Genomic DNA, 16,323 nt, shown 5'->3' with positions numbered 1-16,323 from the left:
CTCATTAAACCGTTTCATAGTGGGTTTATACAGATTTATTTGTTGCAATAAAATCACAGGTTTTTACTGCTGTATCAGAGAAGAGTCTCCTCCACACACCGTTAGTACAGCGCAGGAGCTGCTCTGAAACTACCACATAAGATCATCGCATGTTAATACATCATTATCGACTGTTTCCCAATGAGCGAGAGGTGAGAGAAACAGACGTGGCAGGTTAGAAGGGATCATGGTTTGCCGAATGTTTTTCTTCAATTAAAAGGCATTTTCACCTGTGTTCAGGCGCTCAGGCTCAGAGAGTACAGTAGGACTGGAGCCACTGTGATAGGAGGAAGTCATTAAAGGGAAGTGGAGCTGAGGCCAAAGAAAGGCCTGTGGTTGGAACTGCACACACAAGTGCACGGCTGCTGGAAACACACACACTTTTGGGACTTCAGGATTTATTTGAAATGACCGCTTCTTCCGTAGCTATTTGAAGTGTAACGTCTGTAGCCTTTCAGGTTTCGCCATATGGCTTGTCTTGGTCGATGCCCCAGTCCGGAGCTGGTGAGGTCACTGCTGCACCTGGGCTGAGTTCACTCTGCAGCATTGGGCTGTATTTCTAGATCAGATCTGACTTGTTTAGTGTGTTCGACTCGACACTCCCACATCTCTGTGCCTTATTTAGGGGCAGATTTAGAATGAGTTCTCTTCCTCCTACTGCTTTCTCTACAGCGTCGCCTTGTTTCTCGCTGTATCTTTATCTCTCCTTTTGTATCTTTATCTCTCCTTTTTTGTCTTTCTTTCTCTCTCTCTTTCTCTCTCTCCCTCTCTCTCTATCTCTTTTGCTCTCTATCTCTCCTGATCTCGTATTTTTTATTTTTCTCTCTTGCTCTCCTTCTCTCTCATTTTTTCTCTTTATTTCTCTCTTTCTCTTTCTATCTCTTGCTGTCTTTCTCTTTATTTCTCTCTCTTGTTTTCTTTATCTTTCAGTCTCCATTTTTCACTATTTTTCATTCCTTCTCTCTCTTATTATCTTTCTTGCTCTCTTTTTCTTTCTCTTTCTCGTGCTGTTTCTCTTTATCTCCATCTCTTTCTCTTTATCTTTGTCTCTATCTCTCTTGATGCTTCTCTTTATCTTTCTCTTGCTCTCTTTATCTGTCTTGCTCCCTTTCTCTTCATCTCTCTCTCTCTCTCTCTCTCTCTCTCTCTCTCTCTCTCTCTCTCTCTCTCTCTCTGTCTCTCTCTCTCTCTCCCTGAGAGACACATGTATGCGTGTCCATGCCGACAGCCAAGGCGGCACAACAGTGAGGTGAGAGGGAGGGTGATACTCTGGCAGCTCAGCATCAGATTTACCGCCCGCCGCCCCGATTAGGTCAGCTGCTCAAACTGAGAGCGCAGAGCAGAGTGTGTGCGCGTGTGTGTATGTGTGTGTTTGCCTGTGGGGGGGGTGGGGTGGTATCCATGCTCTACATCGATGATTTCCTCTATTTGATCACCAGTGTGTTGTCATAGTTTGTATTTAGTTAAAAATGATTCAGTTCAATCACGATTCTCTTAGAAACGAGTCAGAAAGTCTCACATTTCAGCTCGATTCAATCCATTTTGATGTGCTTGTTTTAGAGCAACTCAGAATTATTATTAAATGTACACTCACCAAGAGGCACTAGTTACACAGCGGTGGAATATGACAATGAGAACATTGTAAAAATATAGTTTTGACATTTTTATGTTTAAAGGCCATTTTATTTTGGCCAAAAAAATGAGCACATAGTTCAACAAATATCATTGAATCATGATACATCAGTGCAATTTTTATACCTTTACAAATAAGGACGTGTGACGATATCGGGATCGTATCATCACCGGCAGATAATTGCTTTAAAAATAAGAGACAGATGTTTAGATTTGAGTCGTACTAAGTGATATACCAATACTTAATGATGAATTAGAGAGAAAGCAAAACATTTAGGGGGTGCTGGACTACAGTATTGCATTTGTAACCCTAAAATAAAGCTTATTCAGGAAGATCCCTGTCTCTATTTTATTTAATAGAATTTTATAAATGTTTCTGCTTGTAACAGCATTGACAGAGAGACAGTACGTAAAAAAAATATCAGTATTGACCCACAATTCCCATATCAGTGCATCCCCTTACAAGGAAATACTGAAAATAAGTTACACATCCTTCACATTTTAATGCACAATTGCTGTTTATTAGCTGAATTTAATATATTGGTAACATAAACCCTAACATAAATGTGGCATGGCACATTTAATATGTTAGGGTTTATTTTTTACAGTATGTTAAGTTCAGCAAATAAATAGAAATTATGCACTACAAATTGCCAAAATGGTTTATTAAAGTGTTTTCGCTATAGAGCAGGAGTTTCAAACTCAACCACTAAAAGGGCCATTTAAAAAAAAAATCTCAACAAATCTGTTGGCCAGCTGTGTTTCTAATTTTTGACCCGAACTCCCATTGTTTATTCAGAATATGGCGAAACTGCAACAGCAAAAAAAGGCACTGAATGCTTCACCTATTCAAAAATAATTTGAAATCAAAACAAATTGTTTTATACAAAACAATAGACTTTATCTTTAGACTTCATAGACTTTAACTGTTGAACCTCTTTAACTGTCCCCAGTGTATGGTAGGTTTTTAAGCCTGGCACCTTTTCTTTTTATGGTGCTGTCCCATAGACACTCATTATGTTGCAGTGCATGTTGGGGATTGTAGTGCAGCTCATGGTGAATTAGGCTAATATCAATAGAAAGTTAAAATGATTTCACGGGCCGAGTAGGAGTGTGTCACGGGCCTGACTTGGCCCGCAGGCCTTGTGTTTGACACATGGGACTGTAGAGAATGTGTTAACTTAATTTCACTTAGAAATTCAACAAAACATGTCATTTGACTGTGGGTGTTCAAACTTTTGCACATGACTGTATATGTAGGCCTGAGTAATGAGCAGCCAGGGTAACAATCCAGTATTACACAGTGTGGTCATTGCAGCATTGTAGCCTTTGAAAGCCAGTCCTAAAACTCAGTTACCAGTTCCACCAGTTCCTGACTGGTGCTGTATAGACAGAATAAAATGTTGCATCACTATTAAATGAGGTGCTTCATTTTAACATTATACATTATACTCCTACAGGGAAAGGCCGTGCTGTTTGGACTGCGGGCCGTGAAGCTGAATAACTGTATTTAACATGGCACATCCACACCCGAGAATTAGGATGTTGTCAGGTCTGCTTTTAGACATCGCTGTCATTACTCACGGCCTTATTTTTAGGCCTTACCTGCAAACTCATCACTCTGCGGCTGCTTACTGCAGCGGGGTGACGGGCGCGCAGCCGTTACAGGCACGCCGGTGCTGTTGTGAATTACAGTGGGCGAGCAGTGGTCACCCGCTGCGGATTAGGATGGCTTTAGGACGCTGCTGATCTAACGTCTTGTGTCTGTGATCTGCTGCTCCACCCAAACAACTTTTGTGGGTGGGTGGGTGTGTGTAAGGGACCCAGCAGCTGCCGCTGTCTGAGGCCCCACCTTACATCCACCCACACGCACTCACACACACACACACACACACACCTCGTAGGCCAGCAGATTTTGGCGCATCAGGCATTACCTTTAATGAGTAAAGCAGACAGAAAAGCTGCAATGAGCCCAGCTTACAGCAGGCTTAGCGGAGGGAGATGCAGCGATACAAACAGATTTTTAACTGCAGATCCAGACTCCTAGTCATCCTGTGGCTTCGTCGAGACCCCCTGTGGAGCCGGCAGACACAGAAACCCACACACACAAAAAAAGACTGCGAATGCATTTCACGCGCTCCACGGCATAGACATAACAAACACTCTTAGCATACATATTGCCCAAATAAAAAGGTTTAAAAAAAAAAAACGTTTTTGTTCTACGTGATTGTTCTACAGCCTTAGACACTGAGAGCACCTCAGTCGAGTGAATGCAAATGTATATTATTCCCCAGAACATTCACACATAGTTAAACACTTGCTGTTTTTATTCACACTCATGAATTCTCACAAATTCTGAAAAAAAAAACCTGTGCATACATTCTTAAAACTACACGTGCCAGAAAAAGCCATTTTTTTGTAAATGAGATGTGCAAAAAAAACTTTCCAAAGATTTAAAAACTTGCACATTATGGTTACTATACCAACTGGCTTGCCCATGCTCCGCCCACAAATGTGTTTACTGTGTAGCAACTGTTATAAGGTTGGACAAGCTTTACATAATCTTGGCAAGAATCTAATTCAGCCAAATGAGAAACTGAAGTGAACTCGGTATTTGTTAAGAATACAGTGCTGTGCAAAAGTCAGTGAAAACCCTTAATTTATTTCATCTACAGTTAAAACAGCCATTAAGTACAAGTTAATTTTTTTCAGGAGATATTTCTGAGGTTAACAAACAGTAGTTTCCAAAAATGATTTAAATATATACAGGAAATGGAGCTCCTAACAACTGTCAAAGATCTGTCTCCATCAGATAAGCAGTGCTTAAGGCCTTTGTCTTTGAGAGAGAGGAGAAGATCAAGCTCAAATCTGAAAAAAAAAAAATCCACAGGTGTTTCTGTCCATCCTTCCACTGTGAGAAGACAACTCAACATCTAAAACGACGTGTAGCTGTATAGTAATTGATTGATAAGTAATTGATATAACTTCAATATGATTCAATACAACTGAACTTTGGAGGTGTGGAAGAATATCCCTGCAGATTTCTTATATATTGCTGTTGTCGGAATAAAACCTTGAAACTATATTCGGTGAAAGGTCGTACTATGTTTTTGCTGTGTGATGGAGATAACATTAACATGGGGACAGAGTCATTGCCATTTCAAACCTGCGTAGTTTGGGTTAGCTATAACTACACAGTTCAGCTCAGTAGTGTGGCATTTTAAACCGGAAACTCTCTAAAGCTTATCCAACTAAACAACAGTTGCTCTTGAAGATTGCACTTGTGGATGGAGCATGGACAGTTCAGTTAAAGATTTTCTTCTAGAACCATACATCCAAGAACCAATCAGGAACCTTTGTTTTTTTACGTTAAGACCCTTATACTTCAGTAATAAAAGTACAAGTGTCTTCCTCTACTCCTCTCTTTCTCTCTCTCGCTCTCTCTATCTCTCTCTCTCTCTCTCACACACACACACCTGAAGGCCCTTGGGTGGATTATCCGGTGTTTGGCTCAGTACCCCCCCACACCCCCCACTCCCTCTCGCCAGCCTGGGGCCAGACTCAGCTTTCAATGAGGGAGGGTAAAAATATCCCCCTCCTTTTTCCTCGTCCTCACCTCTCTCTCTCTCTCTCTCTCTCTCTCTCTCTCTCTCTCTTCCTCCCTCTCTCCTTCTCTTCCTCTTCCTCCCTCCCTCCCTCCTCCACCCGCCCCCCCGGCTCTGTCTCGGATTACCGTCTCTTCTGTGTGTCTGAAGCAGACTGCCGCCAGACCCACACCTAATAATTCACTCACTCATCCCTCCTTTCACCCATTCACAGAGCAGATAATGTAGGCTCTCTGCCATTCGCTCACTCGCTTTCAGTCATTCTCTCTCGCTGCCCTGAGAGTTTTCTCTTTGCCCCTATCTTCAGTAGAACACTTCATGGCTGTGTTTATCATCTCTATCTCCATGATCCACACCTGCTGTCAGGGAACATTTACATTCTTCTGAAGGTCTCTTCATCCATGCCCAGCTTTTTGGGTCAAGATGGGCCAAGTTAGTGGACAGTATTGATAAAATCACAAGATCAGGTGTTATTTGAGTTGGTCTTAATAAAGCGAATGAACTTCTACTGTGCGCTGAAAGAATGCCTTATAAACCTGATATAGCAGATAGCCTGCTTTGATTGGACTGTTTCTTTTGTTGTCCTACATCAAAGTGAACCTAACTCAGCGCTGTAAATGTTAACCAGAGAGAAACTACTTTTTCCATAAAAGTGCACAGTTTTTTGCTTTATGTTCTTTTGAATTGTTCTTAGCAAATGACATTCATTGCAGTTAATTAAGGTTTTGTTATTTATCAATACTGCTGTAACTAAAAATCACCATTATTGTATATCAATGCCGCTGTGCCACTATAGACGATATATAGCCAAACACTAGGCAAGTTTTTGGCTCACTGTGGAGCATCATGATTAGTTTAGAGCCATGTGTCAAACACAAGGCCTGCGGGCCCAGTCAGGCCCATGACACAGTCCTATATGGCCCGGTAAATTATTTTAATTTTCTCTTCTTATCAGCCCGTTTCGCCCTGAGATGCACTACAGTCCCCAGCATGCACTGCAACATAGTGTGCATTCTGACCCCCTTCCCCAACAACAATCTACAGGCCAGCGGTTACACAAAAAGAAAAGATGCCTGGTGTCTAGTTCAAGCAAATAGGCAGTTTAAAAACCTATAACAATTTATCTTTATTTATTTATTTTTATCCACAGATTTGCTGTCATTTTTTTAAATGGCCCTTTTAGTGTTTGAGTTTGACACCCCTGGTTTAGAGAATCAGTCAAAGCGCACAAAATACTGGGTCACTTTGAAATCTGAAAATATCACAAAAAACAGCTCAAAAGTCACATTTTAACATCAGTATGACATAATAGAATTGCGTGATAGTAGTGAGGGTGGGATAGCAGAATGTTGAAGTAGTTTGTTGTGTAAATATATAAATGTTATATAAAATATTTCATTCTATAGCTTTTAATAGCTATAAGCTATTTTATATTTAAGCTATAAAATGAAGTATTTTAAGCTTAAATATAAAACAGCTTAAATAGCTTAAACAAAACAAAGTATTGGTATTAGTATCAGCCGATACTCAAGGTTTCAGTATCAGTATGGAAAGAGAAAATGTGTTATCGTGCCGTCTCTGGTTGAACCGCTCCATCACAGGATAAAGAGTCCTGTCATCCGCTCAGTGCGGTCACTCTCCTTCCAGACAGTTCAAAATACAGTTCTAGGAGACAGAAGCAGTTTCCTTCAGATGGTAATATCTCTTCTCCTGTCCCTTCTGCAGAGAACTCACACACCCCTGCGCTGGAGCCAGGCATTCACATGACCCCCGAGGAACACTACAGGCGCATGATGTCAGCGCTGAACGAGCACGGCTCTTACGAAGAGCAGCAGCAGCGCCTCTATCAGCTCGCCAGCAACATGGGCGTCCCCAGCCATGGTGAGTGCTTGCCCAGTGCTGCACTGTGTGTGTGCCTTGTTACTCTGATGCCCAGAGTTATTTTTTGAACCCTTTAAAGGACACATCAGCAGGTCCAGATTTCGATTCATGACTTTACATAGTTTCATTATGTTTGAGCACATCGTAATAGTGACTGGACAGTGAAGGAATCCTCTGGGGTTTTTCACCCTAATCTCTGTCTCTCACGGTAGCACACAGTTGATTACCGTGGACAGTAGTTTTGACTCATAGAACAGAAAGTCTGTTGACTCAAAACACACTTATAATAGAAGCCAGTGGGCACAAGCTTTAGCACCTGCCCCTTGGTTTCCATTATAAGTGAACTTTGAGTCACTGGGTTTTCTGTTCTGTGCAGGGAAACATCTCAAAACTATTGTCCATAATTACTGTCCACTGTCCATGAATAATAATTAGAGTTTAACCCCTTAAAATCCCATGTTTATTTCTTCCCAATGCTGTGTTTACATGTTGCCATTCAATAAATCGTTGCTCCATGCCTCATGGCTGAATTGTAAGCAGGGGCTGGTATACAGCTGACGACAGCATGCGGCCATATAAATGTTGCCATGGTAATAGCATTACTGGAATAGCTGTGGAGCGCCTGGCATTTTTATCCAAAAAAAGCGTTTTGAACACACGCTAATGTTACTAATGGTGTATTTTCATCATAACACTTCACCGAAGGGCAACATTCACAGGTCTACATGACACCTACATAAGCACGTAATGACAACTGACATAAACCTACATAAACATAAAAGCTTATTCCAACAAGTGACTGTTAATTTTGAAAGTGTTATAACAGCTTGATGCTTGTTGGAATAAGTCTTTAAAAATGTCTGAGTAGGTCTATGTCAGTATATCCAGGTGTCTTATGAATGCCCCCTTCAGTGAAGTGTTATCGTTTCCGATAAAGTTTGGATTTTGAATTTCAATGCCTGAATTTCAACTACAAGCGTACAGTGCTCGTTTTTCCAAGAATCACCATCTGTGGCCGACTGCAGACGTTGGTAAAATTGATAGACTGTTCTGTTTGTGGTCCGTTGTCCATGCATCCAGTTTGTGGACTACAATGCAAACTAGATACATGGACTAAAATGCAAACAACACATACGTACTCTTAAAGCTGCACTATATAAGATTTTCTTTTGTTAAAATGAAAGAAGTAGCATTGCTGAGAAAATATACGCTAAATTATGGTGCTTTAAGTCAATCTGTAAAGTCTAATTGAAAAGTCTGAGGTGTCGGGGGGATTTCTCAGGAGTTTTTCAGACCACGTCATAGGTTTTTTATCAATTAATGTCACACAGAAGACAAAGAGACTCAAAAAGAAGCTTCGACTTGATGTATAGGTCTCAAATGCAAATCAACATTGTACTGATAAAGATATGACAACAGTAGATAATTCTCTCACGTCCTCTAAAGACACGTCTTCCTCCAAGCTTTGCCTGAGTTCTCTTTGAATACTCTGTCAACACGCTTGTAATTATCAGATTCATCCACTCAGGAAGGGTCTGAATACAAACCATGTTACAAAATATAATCATTCACGTTGCATGTATTTACACATTTCCACCAGAGAGGCCTCCAAATCACCAAAACTTATTTAGTGCGGCTTCTGAGGCCAAGAAAAGTTTGTTCCCGCTGCTGTTTGTAAGTCCTGTCCATTTAAGGAGTTAAGGGGTTAAAATATGTTGAATTAAGTTTTACTTTACTTTTACAACACTTTTGAGTGTTTATTAGTCTGTGTGTTTGTATTTGTTTGTCCTCAACTCCTCGACTGATACATAGCGCCTCAATGCCATATAAAACAGTGCAATATGATATCTATAAAGCGAAAGGCTGACCATATACTGGCTAACCTTGGCTCGGACTCTTGTAGACCTTGCTTCAGCCAGCAGAGCTCCATGGCAGAGATTGCTGACAATTCTATTTCCAGCCCCCCAGCCCACCCAATGTCAGAATGTCAGTGTGAGTGATCTGCGACTGCCGCTGCACACTGTAGTAAATAATGCTGCCATTGGGCCCTGAGGTTTGCTGTATATTGATTTGTTCTCTTTGATTGGCTGCGAGCCAACCCTCTAAATTACCAATACCATGGAAACGACAAGTGGGCTCGTTTTTTCCTGCCCCCTCGGATTGCAGTTGTAGGGTCGCACAGGAGCCGCTGGAGGTTGGAGGATGTTAAACAAAGGCATAAACAAAAATTCAGCTCTGACCTCTTTTTATTTGCGGGTTACATCTTAATTAAGCCTTTAAATTTGGGGTATTCATCATTAACCTTGTTGACTTTGTTCTGTAAAGAATGTGTCTTTAATTGGCGCAGGCTTTTACGGCTATTCGCAGCAGTGCAAATTTAATCAGACCTGCGTCCGTGCAGAATGGGAGAGCGTATTACTGTAATTTTTATTTGATCAGGAATGCTTTTTAATCGCAGGCTGCCAGTTCGAGGGCCGCGCTCTATAAATGTTTTAATTGCTTTCCTCCTGCATCTGTAAGAAATTAGTGCCCCTGTCTGAGAGAATGTGCGAGTGTATATGTGTTTTATAGCAGCAGTGCAAAGCTCTGCTCTCCAGCCCCCAGAAGTTTCCTGGTTTCTGTTGGTGCACAGTGGCGCATTGCAGACTCGCACACGCTGTTGATTCCTTTCCCAATTCTGTTAAATCTCCTTCTCTAGTCGTACCACCCACAGCTCCTCCAGCTTCTCTCTCTCTCTTTACGGCCTGTAGAGCCTGACGCACGCTCTCTTTTCTAGGGATGTAATGATACACCTATTTTTAGATTTGATAGAATTTTCCACTCTGAGGGGAAGATTTGATTTGATTTTTGATATTTTATGTGCTGCAAATGTTTGGATTCTACAGAGATCTCATTATACAGTACTGTACAAAAGTCCACCCTTCATTCATTTAGTTTTCACTCAAAAACACCAATAATTAAAAAATCATAAACGTACCAGAAAATTACACACCTCAACAACTAACTTTACCATTTTTCAGTATGTAGTGTGTCCACCTTTTATCTTTATTATCAGCTTCCATACTTATCTGGAGACTTGCTTTCAGATTTAAAAAAAAAAATCTACAGGGATGTTTTTCCCCATCTCTGAAGTCCCGAAGTTGGTTGGATTTTCTGCTTTTCATGTTCCAAGTAATCCCAAACACATTCAGTGATGTTGAGTTCTGGGCTCTGGGATGGTCAGTCCATTGTCCTGAGAACGCCAGCAGCTTCTTTGTTTAATTTGCAAATTTTCTTCTTTTTTAGTCTTTTTCTCAATAAAGCTTCTTGTCAGCTTCACATCCTTTCAGACTCAGTGCTGAGTTCTCTTCTCATAGTAGAAGGATGGACAGAAACACCTGTGGATTTTTTCAGATCTGAAGCAGGAGTGGAGTTACTACCAGGTCTTGCACGGTTGCTAGGAGTTCCATTTTTCTATATCTTTTAATATTTTTTTTTAGATGAATCAATAGCAGAACTGAGGTAAGGTATCTATGTAGCCAGGTACCTACCTTGCTAACTTTACCTTTTCACTTGCTGTCCTCCTCATCTGATGAGTCATTTCTAAGATTCAAGTTGTCCATTATCTTCATTGGAATTGAATGAAATCCATCCCAGTGCAACCTTGGTTTTTTAAAAGGTTCTCCCACATACAGATTATATCATCAGAAGGTTTTTTCACTAGTCTTTAGGATGCAAGTAGGTTTGTTTACTACAGTTACATTTTTCATTTTTGCCAAAACGTCCCTTTAAATTTCCATATTTTTTGATACCATTCTTAAATCTTTACACTCGTACCGTCTTTCCTTGCTGCAAATTCAGACAAATTTGGAGAAAGAGATAGACCTGGCCACTGGCAGAGTGATTTGCAGCGTCGCCGTCGGTTCCTCCCTGGACAGTTTGGCCGGTAAAGTCAGGTGTACGGTTTCATAAGCTGTGCCATTGAAAACAGCCTCTGCAGGCCAAGCAGCCGTCCCCCCCGGAGGAATGCGAGCGCGATGGCTTGCCCGTGCACGCTGAGCTCATAAGCCCTGCGATAAGGCCGTGCCAGTCAGCTGCTGCCAACACCTCTGCCTGCCAACTCTTTGATGGGAAAGATATTCTTTCTCGCTTTTCACGTCCAGCACTCGTACCGTACCTACACCTAGAAAACTTTTTTCCCAGCGTTTTTCCTTTCTTTACCCCCTTTTCCTCTTTTTTTCCTGGAGTGTTCTGCGTTTTTGCTCTCGTGTTACTCCCCATGCAGATTTTCTGCGCAAATCTCCAGCAAAAAAGTCTGTAGTCTCACACTTTAGGCCCAAATTATCACGTTTCCAGGCTCTGGAGATTTTCGCTTTTAGTGACGCAAATTTAATCTCTGTCCGCCCGTCCCAGAAATTTCCTCCACACTCTCTCGCTCTGTGTCACTCGACCCGCTAGCAGGTTTTAATTTATGATTTTGTTTGCTTTCTCTGCAGGGCCATAGCTCATGCAGTGGTGGTTTTTGTTGATTTTTTTGGGAGGGAAACTTCTCAGGAACAAGGAATCACAAGTTCCAGCTGCTTCTTAACATTCTTCCCTCTTTCCTCGCTCTTTTTTGCCTTGTGTCTCATTTTGGGCATTTTCCTTCACTACACAGTATGTACTTCACCATCTAGTGAGCAAGTTTTTTATAGTAATATTGTTTCGAATCAAGCACACAAACATTTGCACTAAACCAGGGGTGTCAAACTCAACCACTTAAAGGGCCATATTAAAAATCTCAGCAAATCCGTGGGCCAGCTGTGTTTTTATTTCATTTTTACTTAACATTTTGCCATGACCTGAATGGCCATCGGGCAATGAATACTGATTCAGAACAGAAAATTAAGATCATTTTGCAGGCCAAGTTATCATGTGATAACTCACATCACTGAATCACGCATACAAAACCTCGACACATAACTGCCAAATTTAAAATAAAAAATGTTCATCTTTAACTTCTTTCTTCTAACACTGAGTCTAGGTTCATCTGATAGCTCCTCCCCTTCCTCTGTGTAGACTCCTTCCTCTTTTCTTTTACCATTTTTGTGAATGCAGCACCAGCCTTTAACCCCTGTCTTACGCAAACACATTATTAAGGGGGAATTACACAAATTTTTCAAAATTTCTGCATAATTGAATCACTGAGATGTCAAATTCAGAGTGATTCGATGTAAAATGCGGTAAACTTACTGAGTCAGAATTATTCACAGTGGTGGTGATAGGAACCAGATGTCCTGCCTCTAAAAGTTACCTCACAGGAAGTTATTACATAAAAGGGTTACAAATATATTGCAGGATGTCTTAGACAGTGTTTTACAATAGTTCCTAAATGAGCTTTCGGCTGGAAATCTGTTGTTTTAAACTTTAAAATTCATGACAGAGAGGTACGTGCCGGTATTGCAAAGCAAAGTAGTCCCCAAAGATATAATTTTTTCTGATTTACCACTACTTTAGTATTATCAACATTGCATATAAAAGCCCAAGGGCATGTACAGGTTCACTGGTTATTTTGGATAGTAAATAAAATGGCTATATTTGCGTTGTAGATATTGCTCCTGGTCCCATTCACCACCATTGTAAAGAAAGTCAGAGTTGGCAAATTTCTCTCGAAATCCTACACTTTATAAATGCTCTGAATGACTTTATCAACTTCACAATGATTGAATCATGCAGAAATTTTGAAAAATCATTGGAATTGTCCTTCAAAGAAGTATTAAGTTTGTTCTAATGAGGAAGGTCGTCTCAGTACTGGTGTAGGAGTTGTATAAATTTCCTCTTTTTCTCAGAATTCCCTTACTTTTCATTCTCTTGTTGTTCCTTTTGGTGTTCTTTCCTGCCCTCATCCCATGTAACAGTGTATGCAGTGTATGGGAGTCGAGGGGTGCTAGCATCGTAGCAAAGGTGAATAGCCTACTAAGGGCCCCTTGACAGTGGCAGGGAATGGACCTGACCCCCATGGCCCCCTGCAGCTGTTTCCCCAAACCTGTCCCACACATCCCCAGCACTCGCCTGCTTTTACATTCTCTCTTTCTTTCCTGCCCTTCCTCCTCCTCCTCCTTCGCTCCCTCTTGCCTGAGTCCCTGCAGAGCGTCCTTTCATCTGTTTGAAGAGGAGGCCCTGAAATGAAAGGCTGGGAGGGAAGCAGGCACGGATGGGCGTGTGTATGTGCGTGAGGTTTATGTTTGTGTGTGTGTTGCGGGGGAGTGGAGCGTGTAAGTTGTTGTGGTCCCCTCTCTGCGGCCGCAAGGTCACCAGGAGGCCTCTGTGCTAGCCTTGAAGTAGGGAGCAAGAAGGGAGGAAAGAGTGGGAAAAGACAAGTTCTGCAAGTCCTCCAAGTCAAAGCCTCACAGCCCCTCTCCCACGTCCCCCCGGCTCTCAGCCTTAAAGAACACACGTGAAGCGTGCGGCCGTGTGAAACAACCTTTCAAATCCCTGCCCCATCCTGTCGCGGGAGCACCGTGTGTACCTACAAGGAAACCTGAGGCTAGGAGTTAGAATTCCACAGCAATGCTAACAAAGAGCAGGGCACAGGCACAAAGCAGGCAGCTGCGACAAAGGAAAGGATAAGCGTGTACGATGCGAGGTTGGAGGGGGTGCTTTTCAGGAACAGATCCCCTCAGATGGTAGGTGGACATTACGGGGCTGAATAAAGAAGAAGAAAGGTGAGCGTATCGCCTTTCTTTTTTACCACCCCCCGTCCCCCGAACCTGGCTGCTGGAGGTTTTGGCATGGATGGGCCGTGCGCTGTTGGGACGGCTGCTCTGCTCATGGGCGCAGCCCCAGGTGATCCCACGCCGGCGAGATCTCCTGCAGATGAAAGAGAATAATGTAAATGTGTGCATCAGGCAGGACAGGGCCTGCCACGGGAGAGCAGAGGAGAGGGGAGAGGGGAGGCGGGTCAGAGCCTCTTTGAATTTCATGCCTTTTTTTTTCATACTCTTCTGTAAGAGCACACCATGAAACTGGGCGCACTCTAGCCATATTAAAGGTTCTACAGTGTTAGTCATCTCATGAGTTAAAGGTGTTGTTTGGGAAAAAGTCAGATTTTACGAGGATTGAAGCTACGAGGCTAATGTAGCTAACAAGTAATGGTTTATGCACCAGTTAGCACTGTTTAAACTGCATCGCACAAGTGCCTCAAACTGTGCAAAGTTGTTAAGTAATATCAGACAGCCTTGCTTATGTGGTTTCTGACACTGGATTGCACAGTTATCTACAAAAATGGACAAAAGTACAAATGAACTTTAGGCTTCAAGATGGCTGCTAGAATGCTAATGCTGTTTTCAGCTATGCTACGTACTTTTGTCCATTTTTTCAGACGACAGTACGTCATACATTGTCAGAAACTTCATAAGCAAGTTTATTTGAGATTACTCAACACAAGTGTGGGATCAGTTCGGCTTTAATTTTGCACAACGCTGCTTGGTAAAAGCGTCCATTACTTGTTAGCCACATTAGCTCCCGTGCAAAACAAAGCAAACTTGTCTTGGCTGATTAACTACATTTGCGGTGAGGAGAAAAATGCGTAAATTTGTTGTTTCACCCAATTTGTTCCCTTTAATGGGGGAAGAAAGATGTGTTGGCTTCAAGTTTTCTCAAGTTTGCTGTTCCAATATAATAATTTTCTATCTCTGTCCTGAAACTCTGTCTCGTTTCGGCCTCTTTCTCACTCTCTCGCTCTCTCTCTCCGTCTCTCTGGCTGTTAGAGGGCTTGTCTGCCGTCGGTCCGGTCCCCCGCGGGGAAGTGCAATAAACAGATCAATACAGCGGGCCTGTGCACATTAATATCTGTCGCGCCACCCCCGGCCCGATCGCTCAGCCCCACACGCGGGCCTCGGAAATGGCCGCTAGCTCCCACGGGAACTGTCTAATTAAAAAAGGGCCGGAGGAGAGAGAAAGAAGGAGGGAGGGAGAGAGGGAGGCACACAGGATGGATTTTCTATTTAACACCCTTTCATTAGATTGTGTGCTTCCTGTTGTGACCCTGTTAGTTTGGTAATGATGGGAGATGGGCTTGGCCAGCCTGCTATAAGAGACAGAGAGGACAGAGGCTAGAAGCAGCACTACTACAGAATACAGAGGGGTTGACGGCTCACCTTTAACTAGTCACCCCCAAAAAAACAAGCTACATTCTGAATCTGTGTGAATATTTGTGTTGTTGTGAGTAGTGCTACCAAAGACTTTGTTATCTCAGTCCCTTTTTCCTGCCCTTAGTACTGAGTAAACCATGTAACCACAGATAGTTTTAATAGTGTTTGCTGAAGATGACCCATCAGCTGAACTTGTGAGACCAACGGCACCACCAACTTGTAAGATGTTTTGCACTACATGGAAATGACACATTGCTACCTTGCAGCAGTTTCTAATGGCTCCTCCCCTTCCTCTGAATGGGGTGGACAGTGTTAAAATTGCGGTATTATGTGCCGCAGCATTGTGTCCCTCAGCCTTCTTGGTTTGACAGATTTCAGTCCATTTTATTAGTTGTGTTCATCAATTGTCTCTCACTGCACTACCCAGCATGCCTTTCACATACATAATATAACCACTGGGAATCCCTGTAGTGTCCAGCAATTCTGACCATTAGCCTGGTCTATAGGCTAATAAATACAACAAAGCTAGCATTAGTGGAACTTTTACCTCAGTCGTCGAACAAAATTGTAAAGAAAATGTCATTTTATTCTGTCTTTGTTCTGCATTAAATAGACACTAGAAAGTTTTTTGATGCTTTCAGATAAAAATTAAACCAAACTGAGGTAAGGTATCTACATAGCGAAGTAGCTACTTTGGCTATTCCTTGTTGTCCTTCTCAGCTTCCCAGCAGTAATGTTAGGTGTCTGATTTCCTTCTCCATTTCCAAAAAAAAAGTCAAAACAGCCCCCCAAAACACACCCCAAAGGAGTTGTAGTTCTTTCAAAAGTTCCTCCCACCTTCAAGATCATGCAAAGGGGTTTTCTTCGTCTTTAAACTGGCATTTCACTATAGACACTACTGCTAGAAGATGTGCATAGGCATGTTTACAGCAGATGTAGTGATGGTTAAATTTTCACTGTGGTCAGAATGGCCCTTTAAAGTGGCTTATATACTATGGAAGTTTTTAATTTGAGGTGCAGCTCAACTGTTCTACATGTGTTTGTGGAAGAGTGTT

General features: G+C 42.1%; 1 protein-coding gene across 9 annotated transcripts in view; it reads left to right on the top strand.

The window, feature by feature from the left end:
* The window catches only part of samd11 (sterile alpha motif domain containing 11), an 88,600-nt gene that overhangs the window by 52,916 nt on the left and 19,361 nt on the right, over window positions 1–16,323 (top strand). For all 9 annotated transcript variants that reach the window (XM_036591838.1, XM_036591842.1, XM_036591834.1 and 6 more), the window contains one exon: window positions 7,002–7,157. In XM_036591838.1, coding sequence (XP_036447731.1) covers window positions 7,002–7,157 — 156 coding nt within the window. The remainder of the gene's footprint in view (window positions 1–7,001; window positions 7,158–16,323) is intronic.

The sequence above is a fragment of the Colossoma macropomum genome, unplaced genomic scaffold (assembly GCF_904425465.1).
Source record: "Colossoma macropomum unplaced genomic scaffold, Colossoma_macropomum, whole genome shotgun sequence".
In the NCBI taxonomy this organism is placed as follows: domain Eukaryota; kingdom Metazoa; phylum Chordata; class Actinopteri; order Characiformes; family Serrasalmidae; genus Colossoma; species Colossoma macropomum.
The sequence above is the reverse complement of the archived record's forward strand: the minus strand, read 5'-3'. Positions and strand labels throughout refer to the sequence as shown.